At 37.0% G+C, this 22,118-nt stretch overlaps 1 protein-coding gene across 1 annotated transcript in view; it reads left to right on the top strand.

The window, feature by feature from the left end:
- The first annotated feature begins 253 nt into the window (after positions 1-253).
- Positions 254-22,118, top strand: part of ZFAND1 (zinc finger AN1-type containing 1) — a 24,858-nt gene continuing 2,993 nt past the window's right edge. The window contains exons 1-6 of the mRNA XM_035011435.1: positions 254-323; positions 8,282-8,324; positions 9,408-9,447; positions 11,260-11,387; positions 11,475-11,566; positions 12,332-12,453. Of these exons, the coding sequence (XP_034867326.1) occupies positions 269-323; positions 8,282-8,324; positions 9,408-9,447; positions 11,260-11,387; positions 11,475-11,566; positions 12,332-12,453 (480 nt within the window). The 5' untranslated portion in view covers positions 254-268. The remainder of the gene's footprint in view (positions 324-8,281; positions 8,325-9,407; positions 9,448-11,259; positions 11,388-11,474; positions 11,567-12,331; positions 12,454-22,118) is intronic.

The following is a 22,118-nucleotide window of genomic DNA, read 5'->3' as shown; positions in this document are numbered from 1 at the left end:
AGCCTTCCAGAAGGGTAACTCGGTATTTCCTTAAGGACTGGCCGCGAAGACTTCCGCCCAGGAAAAAGACAAACAGACCAACTCCCTTTCCTTCACGCGGCCTCGCTGGACGCCTAGATCGCATATACACTCACAGCTCAACGCGCTCACAACAGCGGGACTTCTTCCGGTGGACGCGCCAGCCGGGCGGCAGGCCCCGCCCCCAGGTCCGCCACACTCCCAGGAGGCGCCGCGCGTGCGCCGTAGCCCTGCCTCTGGCGGCGCTGTGATGGCGGAGTTGGACGTAGGGCAGCACTGTCAGGTGGAGCATTGCCGGCAGCGAGGTGACCTAGCAGTCCTTAGCCGCGGGCGTGGTAGACCTGGATCCCACTATGCCTTCACGGAGACTGGTGGCGGGTGAGGGGAGGTGGTGGGGCGCGGTGAAGTCTGAGGAGGCAGGGTGAGTTCGTCCCTCTTGGGTCTGCAGTGGGATGTGTTGGTCTTTTTTTCTTGCTCCTGGGTCTTTGGAAGAGACTTGTGGTCTCTTTAGGAGCGAACCATGCAATTTCCGAAAACATGCCTTGCATGTTCCCTTTGTTTTTCGAGTGTGCCTGGCCAAGAACTTGTTTTGTCCCTCCCACTCCCTTCTTTTGTCGGGAGACTTGTGTTCCCCTCTGATCCCGCCACTACGACCTTGGGCAAGCCACTTTTCTTTCCAAATTTTCTGTACTTACTTGTCGGATGGAGTTGGGCGAGATCAGTTTTTCACCTGGTCTTCGCGGCTTCTCGTGCGAATGCGCTTAGCTTTTAGCAGATTCTCATCCTCAGACCATCCTGCTAGATGATCATTATGCTCACTCAGTTCTGTCATTCTTTGATTGAATATTACTGACTCAACAAACATTTACCAAGCATCAATTTTGGTGCTGGAACTACATAGGAGAGTATAAAATACGGTCTTTTCCATAGAAAAGCTTTCAGAATAATCTGTATTTTGGAGCATTAATAAGGCGAACTTCTCTCTGCAGTGAACTGAGAGACTGTGATACACCTAGCCCAATCTAATAGCCAGTGGTAATGTGGCCACAAGCTTTAGGATGTCCTACGTCTGGACAGGCAAGTTTCCGAAGCATTAGAGCGACACAGAATGCTCAGTCTTTGGTACCTGGGCTTTGCTCCAAATGTGTGCTGTCACATTTGACTGTTACTACATAGGGTGGCAAATAGGTTTCATCTCTCATTGCAGCTTCAGTTATTGGTTGTAGGTACCCGGTGAAAGGAGAACTCTCGAGATTTAGCCCAGTTTTAGTGAGAATGCCACGATTGATTAGTGATACCTGCTGTGGGCAAAAGGGCACAATCCCTTCTAGGTTCTTGTCACTTACAGTCTGTGTATATTTTACCACCCGCTGTCATGGCTAGCCATTCAGGAAACCTATATTTCCTTGTAGATCTTTCATAGAGAAGCTCAGCCAATTGGGTTTTGACTGTAATGTTTATCTCTGGTATACCTGATTGCTACATCCATGGTATCTGCCAACTTCAGGGATCTCTTAAAATACAAATATATATGAAATGAGGCCAGGGCTTAGCTCTTTTGGAGTCGTGGAGAGGGGGTTAGGATTTAGAGGGTATTCAGTATCCTAAATTTCGTTTAGCTTCTGGATGGATAGTTTTCTATCTTTCTATCTTGATCTTGACTCTTCCCTCTAGGTCCTCTTGGTTTGTATTTAATACCTAATCACCAGAAGGCTCAAAACAGCAAGCATGTACATTTTTTCTAATTTGAAAGAGACATAAGAGTTAGAGTATTATATGCTTCAGTTTCCTCCCGCTGACAAATGCATACATAGTTTTTTGGTATGAAACATGCTCACGGTATCATACCTTCAGAACAACAGTGTCCATTCACTTGGCCTACTTCTGCAGTAGAGGAAGAACTGTATTCAGTCCCCCTTGTCCCACAAGCACAATTATCCAGGGATCCCTTTGGGTTATGATAGGACCTCTTTCTGTTTTGGTTAAGGTACCCTGTAGCATGAGACCTTTTGGGGGGCAATTGTACTCTAAAGTGTAGTGCCTTTTGTTTTCACTTTGTAAAAGTTGCACGATTGGACACATCCAGCTTCACTTGACTGTATACTGTAGTATGAGGTACAAGCAAAACAATTTGGCGAGTGATTATATCTAGTGGAAGAGTGGATACTTTTTGTCTGCTTTTCAAAAATTCATTTCCTAACAACTACCTGTTGTTCCTCAACAGAAAGGAAGGAAACAACTCAGGATTAAATTTGGCAGTATCAATCAATTTATCTATTGAATTTCTGAAATTTCTTTAAACACATTTCCCCCAAGTCACCACAGGATTTTTCTCAGAGTTCAGTATATTCAAAACAAGTTAATTGTTGCAATGATTCTTAATTAGTTACTTACTATTCTTTTACATATATCTCGTTTGGTTTTTGCAGTTACTCTATGAAGTAGGTGTGACATACAGTCTAGAAATATACATATACACATATATGTACACAGACCTGATATGCTTATATCTATATCCCCTAATAGAGCTTTGGTTTTGTATGCATACACAGACCTACACTACATTCTATATCAAATATATATATATATATATACACACACACACACACACACACACACACACACACACACACATATATCCAAAGCTCTACTAAATTTTTTACTGAGTAATATAGAGGAGTCATCTTATTTCTCTATAACTTTTTAATTGACATAATCAACATACAATGTTATATTAGTTTCAGGTGCACAATCTATAGATTCAGCAATTCACCGTTGTCATCATCCAATGTTATATTACTATATTCCCTATGCTTTTCATTTCTGTGACTTAATTATTTTACAACTGGAAGTTTGTACCTCTTAATCCCCTTTATCTATTTCACCCATTCCCCCACCCACCCCTCCTCTGGCAACCAGCAGTTTGTGTATTTAAGAAGCAGTTTTTTGATTTGTTTGTTTTGTTAAGTTCCACGTGTAAGTGAAATCATATGGCCTGTTCTTATTCCATTTAGCATGATACCCTCTAGTCCATGCATGTTGTCACAAATGGCAAGATCTCCTTTTTTTATGGTTGAGTAATATTCCATAGTATATTTACGTACCACATCTTCTTTATCCATTCATCTGTCATTGGACATTTGGGTTGCTTCCATATCTTGGCTATTGAAAATAATGCTGCAGTAAACATAGGATGCATATATCTATTCGAATTAGTGTTTTTATTTATTTTTAGATCCATAGCCAGTAGTGGAATGATTGGATCGTATGGTATTTCTACTTCAAATTTTTTAAAGAGCCTTTGTAACGGGTATAAGGTGATATCTCATTTGCATTTTCCTGAGGCTTAGTGACTTAAGCATCTTTTCATGTGTCTGTTGGCCATTTCTGTGTCTTCTTTGGAGAAAGGTCTATTCAGGGCCTCTGCCCATTTTTTTAAAATCAGGTTATTTTTTTTTTTTTATTTTGAGTTGTATAAGCTCTTTATATATCGTGGATATTAACTCCTTATCAGATGTATCATTTGCAAATATCTTCTCCCATTCAGTAGGTTGCCTTTTTGTTAATGGTTTCCTTCAATTCACAAAAACTTTTTATTATAATTCCAAGTTTATTTTTTGTTACCCTTGCCTTAGGAGACCTACTTAGAAAATGTTGCTAATGCTGATGGAAGTCAAAGAAATTACTGCCAAAATTTTCTCCTAGGAGTTTTATGGTTTTAGGTCTCACATGTAGGTCTTAATACATTTTCAGTTTATTTTTGTGTCTGGCATAAGAAATTTTTTCAGTTTCATTATTTTACAGGTAGTTGTCTAGCTTTCCCCAACACCATTTGTTGAAGAGACTGTCTTTTTCCATTGTATATTCTTGCCTCCTTTGTTGTAGGTTACTTGACCATATAAGATTTTAGACCACTGTGTTTTCATTTTCATTTGTCTCCATGTAGTTTTTGATTTCCTTTTTGATTTCTTGGTTATCCATTCATTGTTTGGTAGCATGTTATTTAGCCTCCAAGTATTTATGTTCTTTCCAGATTTTTTTCTTGTAATTGATTTCTAGTTTCATACCTTTGTGGTTAAAAAAGATGCTTGATAATGATTTCAGTCTTCCTAAATTTATTGAGACTAGTTTTGTGGCCTAAGAGGTTATCTATCTTAGAGATATATAGATGCATGTGTGCTTGAAAAGAATGTATCCTGCTGTTTTTGGATAGAATATTCTGTGTATGTATCAGGTCCCACTGGTCTAATGCTTTGTTCAAAGTCACTGTTTCCATATTGATTTTCTGTTTGGATGCTCTACCCATTGATACAAGTGAGTTGTTAAAATGCCCCACTGGTATTGTATTGCTGTCAATTTCCCCCTTTGTTACTAATTGCTTTATGTATTTGAGTGCTCCTATGTTGGGTATATAGATACTTGTTATATCTTCTTGTTGGATTGTTCCTTTTATCATTATATAGTGCCATTCTTTATTTCTTGTTACAGTGCTTGTTTTGAAGTCTATTTTGTTTGCTCTAAGTATTTTGGCTTCCATTTGCATGGTATGTTTTTCCAGCCCTTCACTTTCAGTTTGTATGTGTGTCCCTCAGGTCTGAAGAGAGTCCCTTGTAGGCAGCGTATAGATGGGTCTTGTTTTTAATCCATTTGGTCGCCCTATATCTTTTGATTGGAGCATGTAGTCCATTTACATTTAAAGTAATTATTAATAAGTATGTACTTCCATTTTGTTACTTATTTTATGGTTGTTTTTGTAGTTCTCCTGTTCTTTTCCTCTTCTCTTGCCCTCTTGTGGCTTGATGACTTTCTTTAGTGTTAGGCTTGGATTCCTTTCTCTTTATTATGTATTTGTGTATCTCTTAATAGGTTTTTGATTTGTGGTTATTATGAGGTTCATATATAACATACATATGGCAGTTTATATTAAATTGATGTAGTTGCTTACACTTGAACACATTCTAAAAGCATTATATTTTTACTCCCCCACTGACATTTTATGTATATGTCCTGTTTTACATCATTTTGTGTATCTCTTGACTTATTTTTGTAGGTATAATTCATTTTACTGCTTTTTAACCACCATGCTGGTTTTGTAAGTGATTTATCTACTACTTTATTATATGTTTACTCTTACCTGTGAAATATTTTCCTTTCATAAGTTTTTTCTAGTTAGGGCCTTTTCTTTCTACTCACAGTTCTCTTCAGTGTTTTAAAGATTTTTTTTTTTTAAAGATTTTTTTTTTCTTTTTATTTATTTATTTGAGAGAGAGAATGAGATAGAGCATGAGAGGGGTGAGGGTCAGAGGGAGAAGCAGACTCCCTGCCGAGCAGAGAGCCCGATGTGGGACTCGATCCCGGGACTCCAGGATCATGACCTGAGCCGAAGGCAGTCGCCTAACCAACTGAGCCACCCAGGCGTCCCCTCTTCAGTGTTTTGTGTAAAGCTCATGTAGTGGTGATGAACTCCTTTAAGTTTTATTTATCTAGGAGACTGGATCCCTCCTTCTACTCTGAATGATAGCCTTGCTGGGTAAAGTATTTTTGGTTGCAGGTTTTTTCTTTTCAATACTTCAAATATATCATGCCACTATTTTTTTTTTTTTTAAAGATTTTATTTATTTGACAGAGAAAGACAGCGAGAAAGGGAACACAAGCAGGGGGAGTGGGAGAGGGAGAAGCAGGCTTCCCACCAAGCAGAGAGCTTGATGTGAGGCTCGATCCCGGGACCCTGGGATCATGACCTGAGCTGAAGGCAGACACTTAACGACTGAGCCACCCAGGTGCCCCATCATGCCACTATCTTGTGGCCTATAAAGTTTCTACTGAAAAGTCAGCTAATAGCCTTATGGGGTTTTCCTTGTATATACCTGTTTTTTTGTTTTTTGTTTTTTCTGCTTTTAAAATTACCCTTTTTAGAGGGGACAGGTGGAGGGGGCAAAGGGAGAAGAAAAGAGGGAATATTAAGCAGCCTCCATGCCCAGCACGGAGCCCAATGCAGAGCTAGATCTCACAACCCTGAGATCATGACCTGAGCTGAAATCAAGAGTCAGATGCTTAACTGAGCCACCCAGGTGCCCCTAAAATTATCTATTATTACTTTTTGTCATGTTAATTATGATGTGTCTTGGTATGGACCTCCTTGGGTTCATCTTGTTGGGGGTTCTCTTTGCTTCTTGGATATGGATGTCTGTTTCCTTCCTGAGATAAGTTTTCTGCCCCCTTCTCTCTTCTTCTGGGATCCCTTTAATATGAATGTTAGTACACTTGATGATGCTGAGTTCCCTTATCCTATTATTTTTTCTTCTTTTACTCCAGCTTGGTTGCTTTTCATTATCCTGTCTTCTAGAGTGTTGATCTGTTCCTCTGCCTCCCCTTATCTGTTCTCTCTAGTGTGTTTATTTCATCTATTGAATTCTTCATCTCTGACTGGTTCTGTTTTACATTTTCTATGTCAACATTGAAGTTCTCACTGAATTCATCCACTCTTTTCTCAGGTCCAGTGAGTATCTTTGTGACTATTACTTGTTTTCTTTATTGGGCATATTGCTTATTGCAGTTTCTTTTAACTCTTTTGCTGTGATTTTTGTCTTGGGACATATTCCTCTGTCTCATATTGTGTAACTCTGCTTCCATGAATTTGGGAGATCAGCTATGTATCTTGGTCTTGAAAGTTAGTGTACTTGTGTTGAAGAGGTCCTGTGGTGCCTTGTAGTACAATGCCGCTTGGTCACCAGAATCCGGTGCTCCAGGGGTGTCTTCTCTGTGGGCTGCATGCACACTACTGTTGTGGCTGAGCCTCATTTGCCTTCAGCCCCATTGGCTGCAGTGACCTACTTTGCTTGCTATGGGCACACTGGGCAGAGTTTGGCTTCTGCACTGTTGAGAGGCCTTGGTGGGCTTGTAAGTGGGTGAGCCAGCAATCAGACTAGGTGTGTGCAGTCAGCCTCTGTGGCCCCACTGAATGGCAGGGCTTTCTCCCTGTGTGGCCTGCTAAAAGTTGCTGGAACTTTGGGTGTGCTGGTGTGTGGGGTTATCCCCCTCTCCCCAGGGCAGGAGTCACTTTGGAGTGGCACTGGTCCCTGCTGGGACTGCTTGCAGGTATGGCAGGAGAGGAGCCACTTTGGAGGGAGTCTGCTGAGGTGAGCAGATTGGATGGGGTGGGAACGCAGGTGAATGCATGGGCAGACACACCATGCTAGCAAGGTAGTTGGAAAGTGTTAGTGCTGGTTCCTCCAAGTGTCCAGCTATCTAACCTGGGAGAGGAAAAGAGAAATGGCGCCCTCTAGCACTTCTGTTCTTGGAGAAGTCTGAAGATCCTGTCCCTCTAGCGCACATTCTGAGATTAGTAAATAAATTGCCTTCATGAATATCCCAGGTGTTTTTCAAACTGCTGTTTCTGTGCTAGTTGCCAGCAGTTATTTATTCTAGCTTTTTAAGGATGGGGACTCCGTTTACTATTGCCTCCAGCTCTCAGATTTTTAAAATACCTGGAGGTGAGCCCCGCTGATTTTAAAAGTTTGAAGTTTAGCCCCTCTGGTTTTCACAGCCCGATATTATGAGGACTCCTCTTCCCAGTGCAGGTTCCCAGTAGCTGGGGTGCCTGGTTTGGGCTCTCTGATCCTCTAGCTTTTCTGTGCTTGTGTTCCTCCTATTTATGGTTAATCTTACCACAGGCTTGGTTCCCAACTGTGTCTCCACCCCTCCTACCCTTCCAGTGTGTCCTCCCTCTGTAGGATTAAGCGGGAAGGTCTGTTTCATGTTTTCAGGTGTTTTTCAGATGTAGGTGTTATCTTGGTGTGTCTGTGGGAGATGAGCTCAGGATCCTCCTATGCTGACATCTTCCTCTTATCCCCCACAAAACTTTACTATTAAACAGTTTGCTTAGCATTGCTAGATTAGTAACTGTAGAATCAGAATTGAAACCCAGGATTTTCACTTCAAATGCAGGATTTTTGCAGCATACAGTACTCAGAAACAACACATAATAAATCTGGGCATCCAAAAAATCCCAGTACTTTTTTTTTTTTTTCCTGATTTAGCACGCTACTACAAGGAACATTTCTCCTGATAATCCAGTCATTCCCGGAGTGCTTGAAGTTGTGATAGCTTTTGTTTAACCACTAATTCCTACACTAGGATATTGGTCAAAAAGAAGAGTTCTCCTATAGATGTAGTTCAGTATTTTAAGAATCTTTTTGTTTAAGAAAACTAAATCAAAATCAGATACTGACCAGTGCATATAACATTTTTCCCTCAATTTTAGATTTTCTTCCATTTGTATGTGATGGTTGTTCAGGAGTATTTTGGTAAGTTAAATTTTTATACAGGATTTGAAAGTAATTTTAGTGTTTGTAATAAGAAATTTATTTCTGAAAAGCAGAATGATTTAAATAATTTTTATTTTAGCCATTAATATTTTATATTATAGTAATTACTTAGAAAATATAGCCCTAGGCTCTAATTACTTGTATATCTATGTGGGTAAACTTTAAACTTTCAGAAATGAATTTGTGTGTGATTTTTTTTTATGTAAAACTTACATTTGTGTCTTGAAATCACAGGGAGAGAACATATCCACAATATAAAGAATATGGTAGAAGAGACGCCTGGGTGGCTCAGTCAGTTGAACAACTGCCTTTGGCTCAGGTCATGATCCCAGGGTCCTGGGATCCAGTCCGGCATCTGGCTTCTTGCTCAGCGAGGAGCCTGCTTCTCCTGCCTGCCGCTCCCCCCCGCTTGTGCACATGTTCTCTCTCTCTGACAAATAAAATCTTAAAAAAAGAAAATATGGTAGAAAACAATCCAGGTACTTTATTAATTAAAATGAAGAGCCCAACCTATACATTTCTTAAATTGGATATCACATGTCCTTTGCACACACATCACATGCAAAGTAAAACCTGGGAACTAACCAAAGATTTTGGAAAATGTCTTTTCTTTGTAATTAAACTTTTGTGTTTTAGGCTTTTTTTTTTTTTTTTTTTTTTAAAGATTTTATTTGAGAGCACGAGCAAGGGGAGGGGCAGAAGGAGAGGGAGAAGCAGACTCCCCACCAAGCAGGGAGCCCCATGCGGGACTGGATCCCAGGACCCCTGAGATCATGACCTGAGCCCAAGGCAGACAGACGCTTAACGGACTGTCAGAGTTAGTTTAGAGTGGTGAATTGTTTTTATTCATACTGAAGTTGAACAGTTGGGTTTTGAAACTTTTGAGACTATAGATGTTCTATCTTTAATTTATCTGGCATTTCAGTTTATTCTTATATGCAGAGTTAATGTAGTGTGAGTAATATTAAGGATACTAACTATTAAAATATCTCTAATTACTGCAGTTATCTTTAAGTACATTATCTGATTGCATTTAAACTTTTTTTTTTTTAATTATTTAAGCCTTGAACACAGAACCAGGGAGTCACACAACTGTCCTGAGGTATGTTATTAGTTGTCCTAATAAAATGTTTGTATTTATGTACTTTCATTCAGAATTTGATTGAATTTAAAACTAGTCAAGGTACCACAGATTAAAATTTGGCATACTAAACTGATTATGTAAAGAGGCTCTTAGTTCATTTTCTGTTATTTTTCTCAGTTTGTTTTAAAGAAAAATTGGTTGTCTTGTTATTTACAAATTGCTATAAATCTTGTACATTGCAGTTATGTTTAGGTAGCCCACTTACAGCTTTAGGCTCTATATTTATAAATATACAGTGGAGTTAACATCCTCATCATATATTCCTTCAAGTTTTCCTTCACCGTTTTGTTCATTTTCCCTACTTCCTAGTGTTAGGATTTGGTGGTTACAAGTTATTCTGACTCGATCGGCCTTAGATCACCAGGAACAAACCTGTAATCCAATAAAATCCTCACCCCAATTCCGATCAAATTGAGAGATTAATAAGAGCTGTTAGATAGAAGCCAAAATATCCTTGTTCCTACTCAAAAAGGATAACTGAGTGATGAAGCTTAGCGTAGTGTAGGCTGCAAAGGAAATCCAGAAGTAGGCGGATTTTCCCACTATTCACAGCCGAGCTTCCCCAGGTTAGGCCTTGAGGGCAGCTCAGTTCCAAGAGGGAAGAAGAGAAGGCTGAGCCCACCATGTCAAATGTAATTTTATCAAATTTATAAGTTGCTTCATCGCCTTTGGTCAGAGAAAGGAAGTTGAACTGAATCCACTCGATTTGGCAGAAAGCATATGCCTCACATTTTTCAGTTGATATTTATTCCTGCCCAGCATTTACCAAGCACTTTACTAAGGATTTTTATATCTGTTTTCTCAATTGTAGAAAATTAAGGTTAAATGAGCTCCAGTCCAAATCTGGTCCTTTGAGGTTTAGGAGATTTATGTGAGGAAAATAAAAATTAACATTTTGGTATTATGCAGGATTAATTGGAGACACAGTCATATAGTAAACATATTAATGTTCTACAGCTTGTAAATCTTCTCTGTGCTTTCCTTTTTCTTATATCATTTGAGTTCTATGAATGTCTCTCATAGAATGTCAATTAGATCTCCTTAAATAATGAAATGAAAACAATTTTACCATTAGACCAAATCTGGAAAAATAGTCAATTCCAACAGGATATAACTACCATATATATAGAGGAATGCCCTTTGGTTGTAGATTTCTAAGAAATTATTTCACTAAATACATTCAACTCTAGAAACCTAGTTACTTAAAACTCAAGCTAGCCTGACTTGGATTTTTTTTTTTTTAATCTTGTAAAATCTCTTCTTCCTCAATATTTGCTGGTAATATAAGAATAAATGCAGAATAGAGAATGTATCATTGTAAAAACCATCTTTAACCTTCTATATCATGGATAAACATACTTCTAAGTTTTCTCAAATATATATTTTAACTTGCTAAAATCAGCATAGAAAGTAGTTATGACTTGCCATTTGAGGGTTGATGAAATGATCACCCAAGCATATTATTATGTGGGCATCTTTGTTTAGGACTGATACAGAATAGAAGACTAAAATTATGAAGAGTAACTGAATAGTAATTTTAACTTGACTTAGAAGATAAATATACCACCGGAAGAAAGTTATGAAAATGTAGAACAGTCAGCAGAGTAATCATTTCTCACACACTTATTATAATCTGGTGTTATGTGAGCGTATGTAGGTTGTTCTGACAAGTTTAAGCAAAAATGGTATGAATGTTGCCTTCCAAAATAGATGTTGATTTTCTTTAAATGTGAAAAATATAATGCCATTTCCCTCTTTGTACATTTTCAGGTGACTATAATCAATGAGAGCCTGAAGTCAGATAAGCCTACCTCTTACCCATGTTCATTCAAGGACTGTGCTGAAAGAGAGCTTGTGCCAGTTAAATGTCCTTATTGTGAGAAGAATTTTTGCCTGAGGTGATCACTGATACCATTCAAATTCTGTATATCTGTATAAGTCGTATGCAAATACATGAACTAGTGTCACTCTTCTGTTGCTCATAGGCACCGTCATCAGTCGGATCATGAATGTGAAAAACTGGAAATTCCTAAGCCTCGTATGGCTGCCACTCAGAAACTTGTTAAAGACATTATTGGCAAGTATCTAGAAAGCTTGTTTTGTTGTTCCCTTACTGCTGTATATCTGTTAGTTACGGGGTCCTGCTGCTTATTTCAGCTTTCACGTTATGGAAGGTGTTGTTCATGGCCTCAATGTTTGTAACTTGGTATAGATCTTGATGACATTTTTGTGACTGTATTTCTCACAAGGCCTACCTGACCAGTGAAAAATTGGAAACTCTATGGAAGTACCCTACCAGATGTTCTTTTACTGGGCCAGATCACCTGGTTAACTGTCATGGCTAGACATGGTATTCATAAAGCCAATGTAGTGGTTTGCTTTCTTTAAATACTAATCTTGTCTCATCAGCTGTCCTGTGAATGCTGCTGATAATCTGAGGTGCCAGGAAGAATGTATCTGTGACTTAGACCAGTCTCTCTGCCAATATGTTCAGAATTTTCATTCTGTATTAAGGATAGTACCTTTATTTAAAATTTTCTATAACCAACTCTTAAAGTTTTCTGCAGAAGTGTTAGTGATTGTTTTGGATTAAATAGGCTTAAATTAGAAAGAAGCACATAACAGTGAGTTTTTGATATGGAGATGGCTTAGATGAACCTCAATGGTATTTTTATAATGGTCATGTAAATATAATACCAATAAAAATGAATGGGGTCTCTGTATAGCTCCATTGTGTGTAATTTGTGTACATTTCAAGGCCATAACTAATAGTAATTAATAGAACTCTGGAAAATGTAATGTAAAAATTCTGTGTGATTATATGCTTATACTTATTTCTTAGATTCTAAGACCAGAGAGACAGCAAGTAAACGACGTAAAGGTGCAAAAAATAGTGAAACAGCTGCAAAGGTAGCATTGATGAAATTAAAAATGCATGCTGATGGAGATAAGTCATTGCCACAGGTTGGTTTCAGAGATTTTTGAAAAACAAATGTTCCAAATATGGTTGAAGCTCCCTTTTTACTCTTCCCACCCATCAAGGAACAACTAATCTGAACCTGATATGTATTGTTACTAGTATTATATGGTATATAGTTTTAAGGGTTTTTTTTCACTTTACAGAAGTGTCAGTGAACCATATGTATTCTTTTTCAACTTCTTTTCAATTGGCATCATGTTCTTAACACTTATCCGTGCTGATACATTTGGTCTAGTTCATTCATTTTGGTAGGTGCACATTAATCCATAGTATGAATATACCACAATTCATCTATTTTCCTAACGAACAAGATTCAGATTTTTTCCAATTTTTTTGCCATTATAAACTGTTCTAATAGTGAAAATCCCTGTGTATGTATGGGAACATTTTTCTAGGGTGGTCCCTTTAAGACTCCATAATATCAATTATATGTAATCTCCCAGTACGTATGTACATTCATGCATACATATATATATACATACCTTACCACAGTTTTAGTAAGTAATACCTAGCTTTGTTATATACTAGCCTTATGTGTTACATACTCTGATGTTTTTTGTTCTGTTTTATTTTAAAGATTGTTGATTTTATAACCCTTAAAGGATTGAGACCATCAGTCAGATTGAAAAATGCTACTTTAGGGAATATATCTAGAAATAGAAAAGCTGGGTCATGGGGTTTGCTCATCTTCAGCTTTACTAGATATTATCAACTTTCTATTGTCAGTGGTTGTACTGATTTATCTCCTTCCTGTAGTGTCTGAGAGTTTGTGTTTCTTGTTTCTAAACTTACTGAAGTTTAAAGTTGAATTTCCTTTGTGACTGATAAGGTTCAGCTACTTTGCATTGATTTTATTGGCCATTTTATGTCTGTGAACTATTCATGTGCTTTGCACATTTTTTCTGTTGGGTGTTTTGGGTTTTTTTTTTTTTTTTTTTTTGCACTTTAAAAAAGTTATATAATTTTTTATATATTCTGAATTCTAATGCTTTCTTGAGTAAATGGATTTCACATATCTTCTCAGTCTAGCTTGTCTTCACTTTGGTTTTGATCTCTTTAGTGGTTCAGACTTTAGAATTTTAATGTACTCAAATTTAATTTCCTTATTTGTGCTTTTTGAAATAAGTTATTTTCTTATACTTTCCTTTAAAAGTTAAAAAGAAAAATTATCAACTCTTTGTTCCATTTGGAATTTAGTTGTAAGTGAAGTAGAGACACTCTCCTCCCCTCCCCCCGCCGCCGGGATTTCCTATTGTAGTAACATAAGATATTGAAGAGTTCATCCTTATAATGAAACCTTTGCCATACACCAGATTGTTCTATACATGTAGGACTAATTTATGGATCTCAGTTCAGTTCCTTTGGTCTGTTTGTCTATCTTTGCATTAATAGCAAACTGTCTTAATTATCATAGCTTTATAATAAGTAGGATAAGTCATTCCACCTTATTCTTTGCTTTCAACCACATCTATTCTTGGCAGTTTATTCATTTGTAAAAATTTTAGGATCACTTTGTCCTGTTCTTTGAAATTGCAATTTTGATAGGAATTATTAAATTTTAGATTAGAGGTAGTTGACATCTTTAGAGTTTTGAATCTTCCCATCCACATCTATGATATCCATTTTTCTTTAGGTCTTTTTTTTTTTTAAGGTCTTTAACATTTTATAATGCTTATACATATTTATATATCTTCGGCTCCTCGTCATTTTTGTTGCCATTGTAAGTGATAGCTTTTTAAAAAAAAAATTATATTTTCCTAACTGGTTATTGCTCGTTGTTGTATGTTGTCCTTCTCTCTAGCAAGTAATCTAATAGTTCCCATAGTTTGTAGATTTTCTGGGATGTTTTCTGTGCAGCCATATCTTCTGTGAATGGCAGTTTTGTGCATTTTTTTCCCCCAAATTTTCTTTTCTTCTCCTATTTATCTTAGTGCATTGGCTGAGATCTCCAGAACAGTCTTGAATAATGTGGGTAATGGTAAGCATCTTCATCATTTTTCTGACTTTAATGCAAATGACTTTAAAGTTTCATCATTAAATACTATATTTGCTGTAAATCTTTGGTAGTAGCTTTTTCAGGTTAGCAGTACTTCTTTCTATTCCTAGTTTGCTAGGAATCTATATCATGAATAGCTATGAATTCTTACTGTAAGTTTTTTTTTTTTTCTACATCCAGTAGGATAACAGGTGTCTTTTCTTTCCTTACAAATGTTTTAAATTACATTAATCAATTTTTTTGTTGAATCACCCACATATTCCAGAATATACTACTTGATGCTGGTATGTAATTCTTTTAAAATGCACTGCTAAGTGATTAGCTAATGTATTATTTAGTGTTTGATATTAGCACCAATATTATACACCTAAAATTGAGTAGCTTACTTTTTTCTTTGAAATCTTTGTAGTGAGTGGGGATTATTTGTTCTTGAAGTGATTATTATTTGTTCTTTAGTGATTATTATTGAAGTGTTGTTTTAAAGGGTGTTACAACCTTTGAATCTGTTACCTTTTTTGAGGGGAATATTTTGAATACTATTTCAATGTGTTAAAAGTTCTCGGTTTATTTAGATAGTCCTTTCTTAAATTTTGGTAAATTTTTTTTTTAAGGATTTTATTTATTAAAGAGAGAATTGGATCACCCGAGCAGGGGGAGAGGTTGAGGGAGAGAGAGAATCTCAAGCAGACTCCTTACTGAGCGCAGAGCCAGACATGGGGCTCGGATCTCACGACCTTGAGATCATGACCTGAGGTGAAATCAAGAGTTGGACACTTAACCAACTGAGCCACCCACGCACCCCAAATTTTAGTGAATATTAATTTGTCTTAAAATTTACTATTTGATGTAGATTTTCCAGTTTATTGTTATAAAGTTATTCAAGTTATTCTTATGTTCCAAAATCTCTATTGTCTTTAGTAGTCATTCCATTTCATTGTTAATTTTCATTTGTATTTTGTTTACTCCTTGAACAATCTTGCTAGAGGTTTGTGTATGTGTTTTAATTTATATTTTAGTTTTAGAGAACCATATTTTGGTTTTATTGACCTCTACTGTTTTGTTTTTGCCTTTTTTTTTCTTTAGCTTTCTGTGTCACTAAATTCTGCCTTTATATTTCCTCTTACCTGCTTTGCTTAGATTTTCTGATCTTTTTCCATTTTCTTGCAGTGAATTTATTTTAACGTACTTGTTTGGGTGTGGGGTTTTTTTATTTGGTAACTTGGTAGTTTTAAAAAATTTTTTCCATATTCTTTATCCAGATGTACCAATTATTTACATTTTGCCTTTTTTTGCTTTGTCATTTGCAGTCTTTCTCCTGCCACCACCCCTTCCCCATTTGTATGTATTCATATTCATGTCCGTGTGTGTGCATACTAATTTTTGGTCTGCTTCACCTATCAGTTTGAGACTGAGGGTGTTAAAATCTCCCACTATAACTGGTTTTGTCAGATTTCTTTCTTGTAATTCTAATGGTTTTTCTAAACATATTATCAGGTACATGGAATTTTTTCTTTATGAATTGCCTTAAATCCTATTTTGAATGCTAATACTGTTTCACTTAGCTTGCTTTTAGTGACTGCTTAACTATTGCTTTTTAAAATCCCTTTATATTTAACTTCTCTGTTTTGTTTTAGGGTATCTTTTGTAAGCAGCATATAGCTGGACTTTGTTTTCTTTAATCCCATTTGATAGTATCTCTTTTATAGGTGAGTTGAATCCATTTATATTGTGATCACTGATACATTTGAATGTATTTCTTCCATCTTATGCTTTTTGCTCATCAACCTTTACCTTTGATTATTTACTCTCTCCTCACGTCTTTTGTATTGATCACATTTTCTATATTCCCTTTTATTCTGCTGGTTTAAAACCATTGAATATAGTCATTTTTTAGTGATTATTTTCCTTTTTTTGAAGTCTTGATTTTATGGTTTTAAAATTACAAGCGTAGTACATGCTTTTACAAGTGTAACTTTTAAAAGATTGTATAAAGGGAAAAAGCAACACACTCTCCTCTGCCCATGTCCTTCCCACTAAAGCAGTGGTTCTCAACTGAGGGTGATTTTTGTCTCCTAGGGTTGCTTTGTCACAATTGGACATGGGTGTCCTATGGTATCTAGTGGGTGTAGGCCAGAGATGCTGCTAAACCTCCTACTAGGCATAGGACAGTGCCCACAGTAAAGAATTTTCTGGTCCAGGGGCGCCTGGGTGGCTCAGTCGTTGAGCGTCTGCCTTCGGCTCGGGTCATGATCCCAGAGTCCTGGGATCGAGCCCCGCATCGCGCTCCTTGCTCTGCCGGAAGCCTGCTTCTCCCTCTCCCCCTGCTTGTGTTCCCTCTCTCGCGGTCTCTCTCTCTCTCTCTCTCTCTCAATTAAATAAATAAAATCTTAAAAGAATTTTCTGGTCCAAAATGTCAATAGTGACAAGGTTGAGAAGGGCTGCCCTAAGGTATCCAATAATACATTGTTCAAATTACTTTGCAATTGTTTCATTACTTAAACATAATAGTCAAAACTTGTATAGCACTTACTTTGTTCCAGGCCCTCTTCTAACACATTTAATCCTCACAAGAAACTTGTGAGATAGGCACTATTATTTCTGCCTAACAGGGAGAAAATTCAGGCACAAAAAAGGTCAAGTAATTTGCTAGTAGCATAGCTACTAAGTGGAGAACTACCAGTTGCAACCAGGTGGGCTGGCTTCAGAAACCATGTTCTTAACACAGGTAATAGTTTATCATGGGGCGTGCCACAGGTCTGTAGCTATAACTTTTCCCCTTGCATTAATGTGTGTTTGTATTTAGAAACATATGTACTTACATATATAATAATATACCTATGTATATGTGTGTATACATGTGTATAATTTTACATAAATGGAAATATTTACTTGTATATGTATGCACACACAAAGTATCTTCTGGTCATTTCATTATTTTATAAAGATGGCATCATATCATTTAGTCACCATTTTTTTTTTTTTTTTTTAATACCTACTATATATCAGACCCTGGAGGGAGATACAAGAGTAAATAAGAGTCCTTGCCGACATGGAGTTTATATTCCAAGGGGCGAGATAGCTATTAAATATTATATATACTACCATGTCCAGTAGTGAGTATGGCTATAAATAAGGCAGGTTTTAGGTAGGCTGTATATTCTTATCTCTCTCTATCCTTCTCATTCATGCCCAGCAGAAATTCCCTCAAGGGAGCTGGTGTGGCTTTAAATCGTTCTTTAAAAACTGGGTAAATAATTCCAGTGTGGATGTACAGGTCTTATTTTGCCGTTTTTCTCTTGATGAACATTTAGTTTGTTTCCAGTTTCGACTATTGTGCTAAGTAGTCTCAATCTGGTTTCTTATTTATGTGAGCTAAATTCCCAGGAATGTGTTTGCTTGGTCAAAGGGTATGTGCATTTTAAATCTTAATTTTTTGTTGCCAAACTGCTTTATAAAAAAGTTGCAACAATTTACATTTCTACTAGCAGCAGTTATTATAGTCAGCCTTTATTGAGTGATTATACTATGCCAAGCATTGTTTTGTGGCTTTAAAAATTTTTTTTTTTGAAGAAGACGACTTGCTTACTGCCTCCTAGCTTGCCAGTCTATATCATTATCAAATTCTGTTGAATGTACCTTGCAAATATCTCTTGAATTTGTTCTCTTTTCTGTTTCTTTTACTCCCACTCCCAATTCACCACATCTCTTTAAAAATGTAGGTTTTATTAATGTTTAGGTATGGTGAAATAAATTGTTATACTTACAGATCCCAAGAGGTGCAAGCCTGCCATGCAAGTCGGGTGAAGAAGGTGAGGGAAGACTTATACAGGGAAGCACCAGGATCAGTTAGGAGGCAGAGGGAGAGAGCAGAAAACATGGGGAAGAGCCTTTATTGTGGTTCTGTGGGAAGGAATGGATAAGATAGCCTAAACAGGTTTAGGATTGGTTAGTTCGAATGATTTCAGTGGGCTCTGGGGTGTAGGGCAGCCCCTTGTTGTCTCGTATTTGGCTCTGGGTTGATGAGGTTAGGGAAATAGTGGCCGTGGAGGCAGTTGGGGGTATGGACTTCTGATTGGTTTGATTGCATATGAAGGGAACACTCACAGGTGCTACCTCTAGGAATGAGCTGATCCTGAGAGGGACAGTGGAGCCCTCCTCAGCAGGTCTCAGATGTCAAAGCATCATTAATACAGAAAATAAAAAGGCACAATACAGTCTCTTGCATGCTTAGATTAACATGATCTTCTAATTGTTCTACTTGTGTCCATATTTGCTTTCCCACAAGCTAGCTTTGATGCAGCAGCCAGAGAAATCTTAAAAGTATAAATTAGGTCATGTTATTGCTCTGCTTAAAATTCTTCTCAGATCTTCTTTTACATATCCAATAAAGCCCAATTTCCTTACCTTTAAATTTTTTATCTCTCATACTCACAACTCTCCTGGTATATTCCATAACTGGAAGTATTGGAATAGTCTATATCCTCATTTCACAGATGAATAATCTGAAGATCACTCAGGGGATGAGGCTGCCAACCTACCCAGTTTAATATACTGCCTCTTGTGGCTAGAATGAGAGTGCCCTTTCCTCTTCCCCTGGTTTGCAGTAGCTGTTACCATCCTTTTGAATGTTTTCCAGTCTAATGGCTATAAAAAGATCTAATTGCTTTAATTTGCATGTCCTTTACACTGTTCAGTTTGAGTGTTTTTGTTTTTCTTTAAAGATTTCATCTATTTGTCAGAGAGCACAAGTAGGGGTAGCAGCAGGGAGAGGGAGAAGCAGGCTCCCCACCAAGCAAGGAGCCCGATGCAGGGCTCAATCCCAGAACCCCGGGATCATGACCTGAGCCGAAGGCAGACGCTTAACCGACTGAGCCACCCAGGCGTCCCTTGAGCATCTTTTAATATGTTGGCCATGTGTAATTGCTCTTCTTTTAATCACCCATGCATATCCTTTGATCATTTTTCTCTTTGGTTGTCCATTTACCCATTCTCATGTCTTTATTTTGTTTGGTCAGCTTATGGAAACTCTTAGAATATAATAGATGTTAATTTTTGTAAAATCTATAATCTGCTTTGGAAATTTTTTCCAAAATCTATCAAATATATTTCACTTACGTATCTCATTGACATATCAGTGTTTTAATTTTTTCTAAGGTCTGTTTTTTTTTTTCCCTGCTTTGGTTTTCTTTAGGATTTTTACTTTTTTTGCATCTTGCATTTGTCTTTAATCCATCTGGAATTTGTTTTTAGCATATACTGTGAGCTAAGGACCCAGTTTTATTTTCTTCCAGTTTTTTAGCTAGTTTTGTCATCACCAATTATTAAATCATTTCTCCTATTGAAGGTGATATTTGGTATTTCAATTCATAATAGGTTTAAGATTTATGTTTATTGGATCTATTTTTGGATTTCCTACTTATTCCACTCATTTTTTACTCATTTTTCTGTACCAAATTGATTTGATGCAATAGCTTTATAGAATGTTCTAAAATGGTAATGTAAGTCCCATCTATATTTTTTCTTAGCAGTTTTATTCTTTATTCACCCATATTATTCATCCTTATTATATTCAAATTAAAAAAACTTTCTGGTTGGGGGTTTGGCCAAAATGGGTAAAGGGGAGTGAGAGATACAGGCTTCCAGTTACGGAATGAATAAGTCATGGGAATAAAAGGCACAGCATTAGGAATACAGTCAATGATACTGTAATAGCAGTGTATGGGGCCAGATGTGAGCTATACTTGTGGTGAGCATAGCATAATGTATAAACTTGTCAAATCACTATGCTGTACACTTAGACTAATGTAACGTTGTATGTCAACTATACTAAAACAAAAACAAAACAAACACTTCTTAGGATTTTCATGGTTGTCTTGATGGGACAGGATTTTGAGTGACAGATTCCAGGAGGCAACTTTAAAGATTTTAGGCTCTTTGAAGGAGAAATGGAGAAACTGACAGAAATCATAAATAACAAGAGAGAACACAGCATGATCTTAGATATGTGGCTTCCCATGTCCCCCAGTTTCCCACAAGAATATAAGCTGTAAATAATAGTGCCCACAGGATGTAAAAATTTGGCCATTCTTGAGAAGCCCCCTTTGCTATTCTCAGGAGGATTTCATACCCTCTTGAACTCTTCCTCTTTGTAGTGGAGATTCTGGCTTCCTCCCTGCTCACTAGGTGTAAGTAACTGATGTAAAAGGTCCATCAATACGTTATCTAGTGATTTCTGTGAAGTTAGGTAAAGTAAAACTCACTTTCCCAGCAAGATTGGACTATTAGCAAGTCCTGACTGAAATCATTCCTGAAGGATTCACTTTGGATTCGCACTGTATGATACAAAACATTGTCTTCCTGTCTAAGATTCCTAGAAGTCTTTTCATTTATTTAGCTCCTGTTTTGTCTTTAACATTTTATGTTTTTCATTTAAATTTTATTCCTTATTTTCATCCCTAATTATCTCATGGGTTTTGTTTCTGTTGTGAACAGAATATTTCCACCTATCTCTATATCCAGGTACTTACTGCTAATATAGAGAAAAGGTGTTTTCTGTTTGTTCATCTTATTCAGTCACATCACCAAATTCTTTGATTTTTTTTTCTTTGCCTTCATTTCCTAGGTAAATAATCACACCCCATTAACAAATAAGGATAGTTTTAATTTTAATTTTTCAGTAATTATACTACCTAATTCATTTTTTTGTACTGTATTATCTAGAATCTTCATTGTAATGTTTTATAATGCAATAATAGGCATGTGCTTACATTTTTAATTTTTAAAATATATAACTACCTCCTTTTCTTTCAGAGTCTAAAGTTACTTATATTGTATCCTCTTGAATAAGACGAGTTTAACATGCTTTCTCCAGTTGAGTGTGTCTCATACATCTTTGTTCACACATGCTTTTTAAGTCAGTAGCTGTTCAAATTTACCAACATAGTTTTTGAATTTCTCCTTCCTTAGGACTCACTTTTATTTTGGCTAAGTTCATTCATTAAGAGTCTTCACTGGCGGGCGCCTGGGTGGCTCAGATGGTTAAGTGTCTGCCTTCGGCTCAGGTCATGATCCCAGCGTCCTGGGATCGAGTCCCGCATCGGGCTCCCTGCTCCTTGGGAGCCTGCTTCTCCCTCTGCCTCTCTCTCTGTCTCTCATGAATAAATAAATAAAATCTTTAAAAAAAAAAAAAAAAAAAAGTCTTCACTGGTAAACTTTCAGCCTTCTGAAAATGCCCTTATTTTGCCCTCACTTGAACTGGATTGTCCGTTAGACTCTCTCAACTCTCTTAATACACTATTCATTGGCCCCTGTTTATTCCTGAGGAAACATCTGTTAGTCTTGTTGCTTTATGGGTAATCCGTCTTTTTTTGGTAGTTAAGAGTTTATCTATGATACCAATTTCAATACAATGTTTCTACATATGGATTTGTTTTGATTGCTTAGGTTGGCCCTGGAAGTACATTTTTAATTTGACTTTTTTTTTTTTACTTTTGGAAAATTAGTCATTATTTCTGATATTGCTTCCTTCTTTTAACTTGTTAGACATTTTTGGGATTTATAATTTCTATCTTGGTCTATTTGTGCTGCATTCTAGAGGACTTTCTCAAATACATCTTCCAATCAGTTAAACCTTTTTACTGAATATTATTGAAA

This window comes from Mirounga leonina, unplaced genomic scaffold, assembly GCF_011800145.1.
Source record: "Mirounga leonina isolate KUSES-001 unplaced genomic scaffold, KU_Mleo_1.0 Mir_165, whole genome shotgun sequence".
NCBI classification, from domain to species: Eukaryota; Metazoa; Chordata; class Mammalia; order Carnivora; family Phocidae; genus Mirounga; species Mirounga leonina.
Note: the sequence above shows the minus strand (reverse complement) of the source record. Positions and strands in the feature narration are given on the sequence as shown.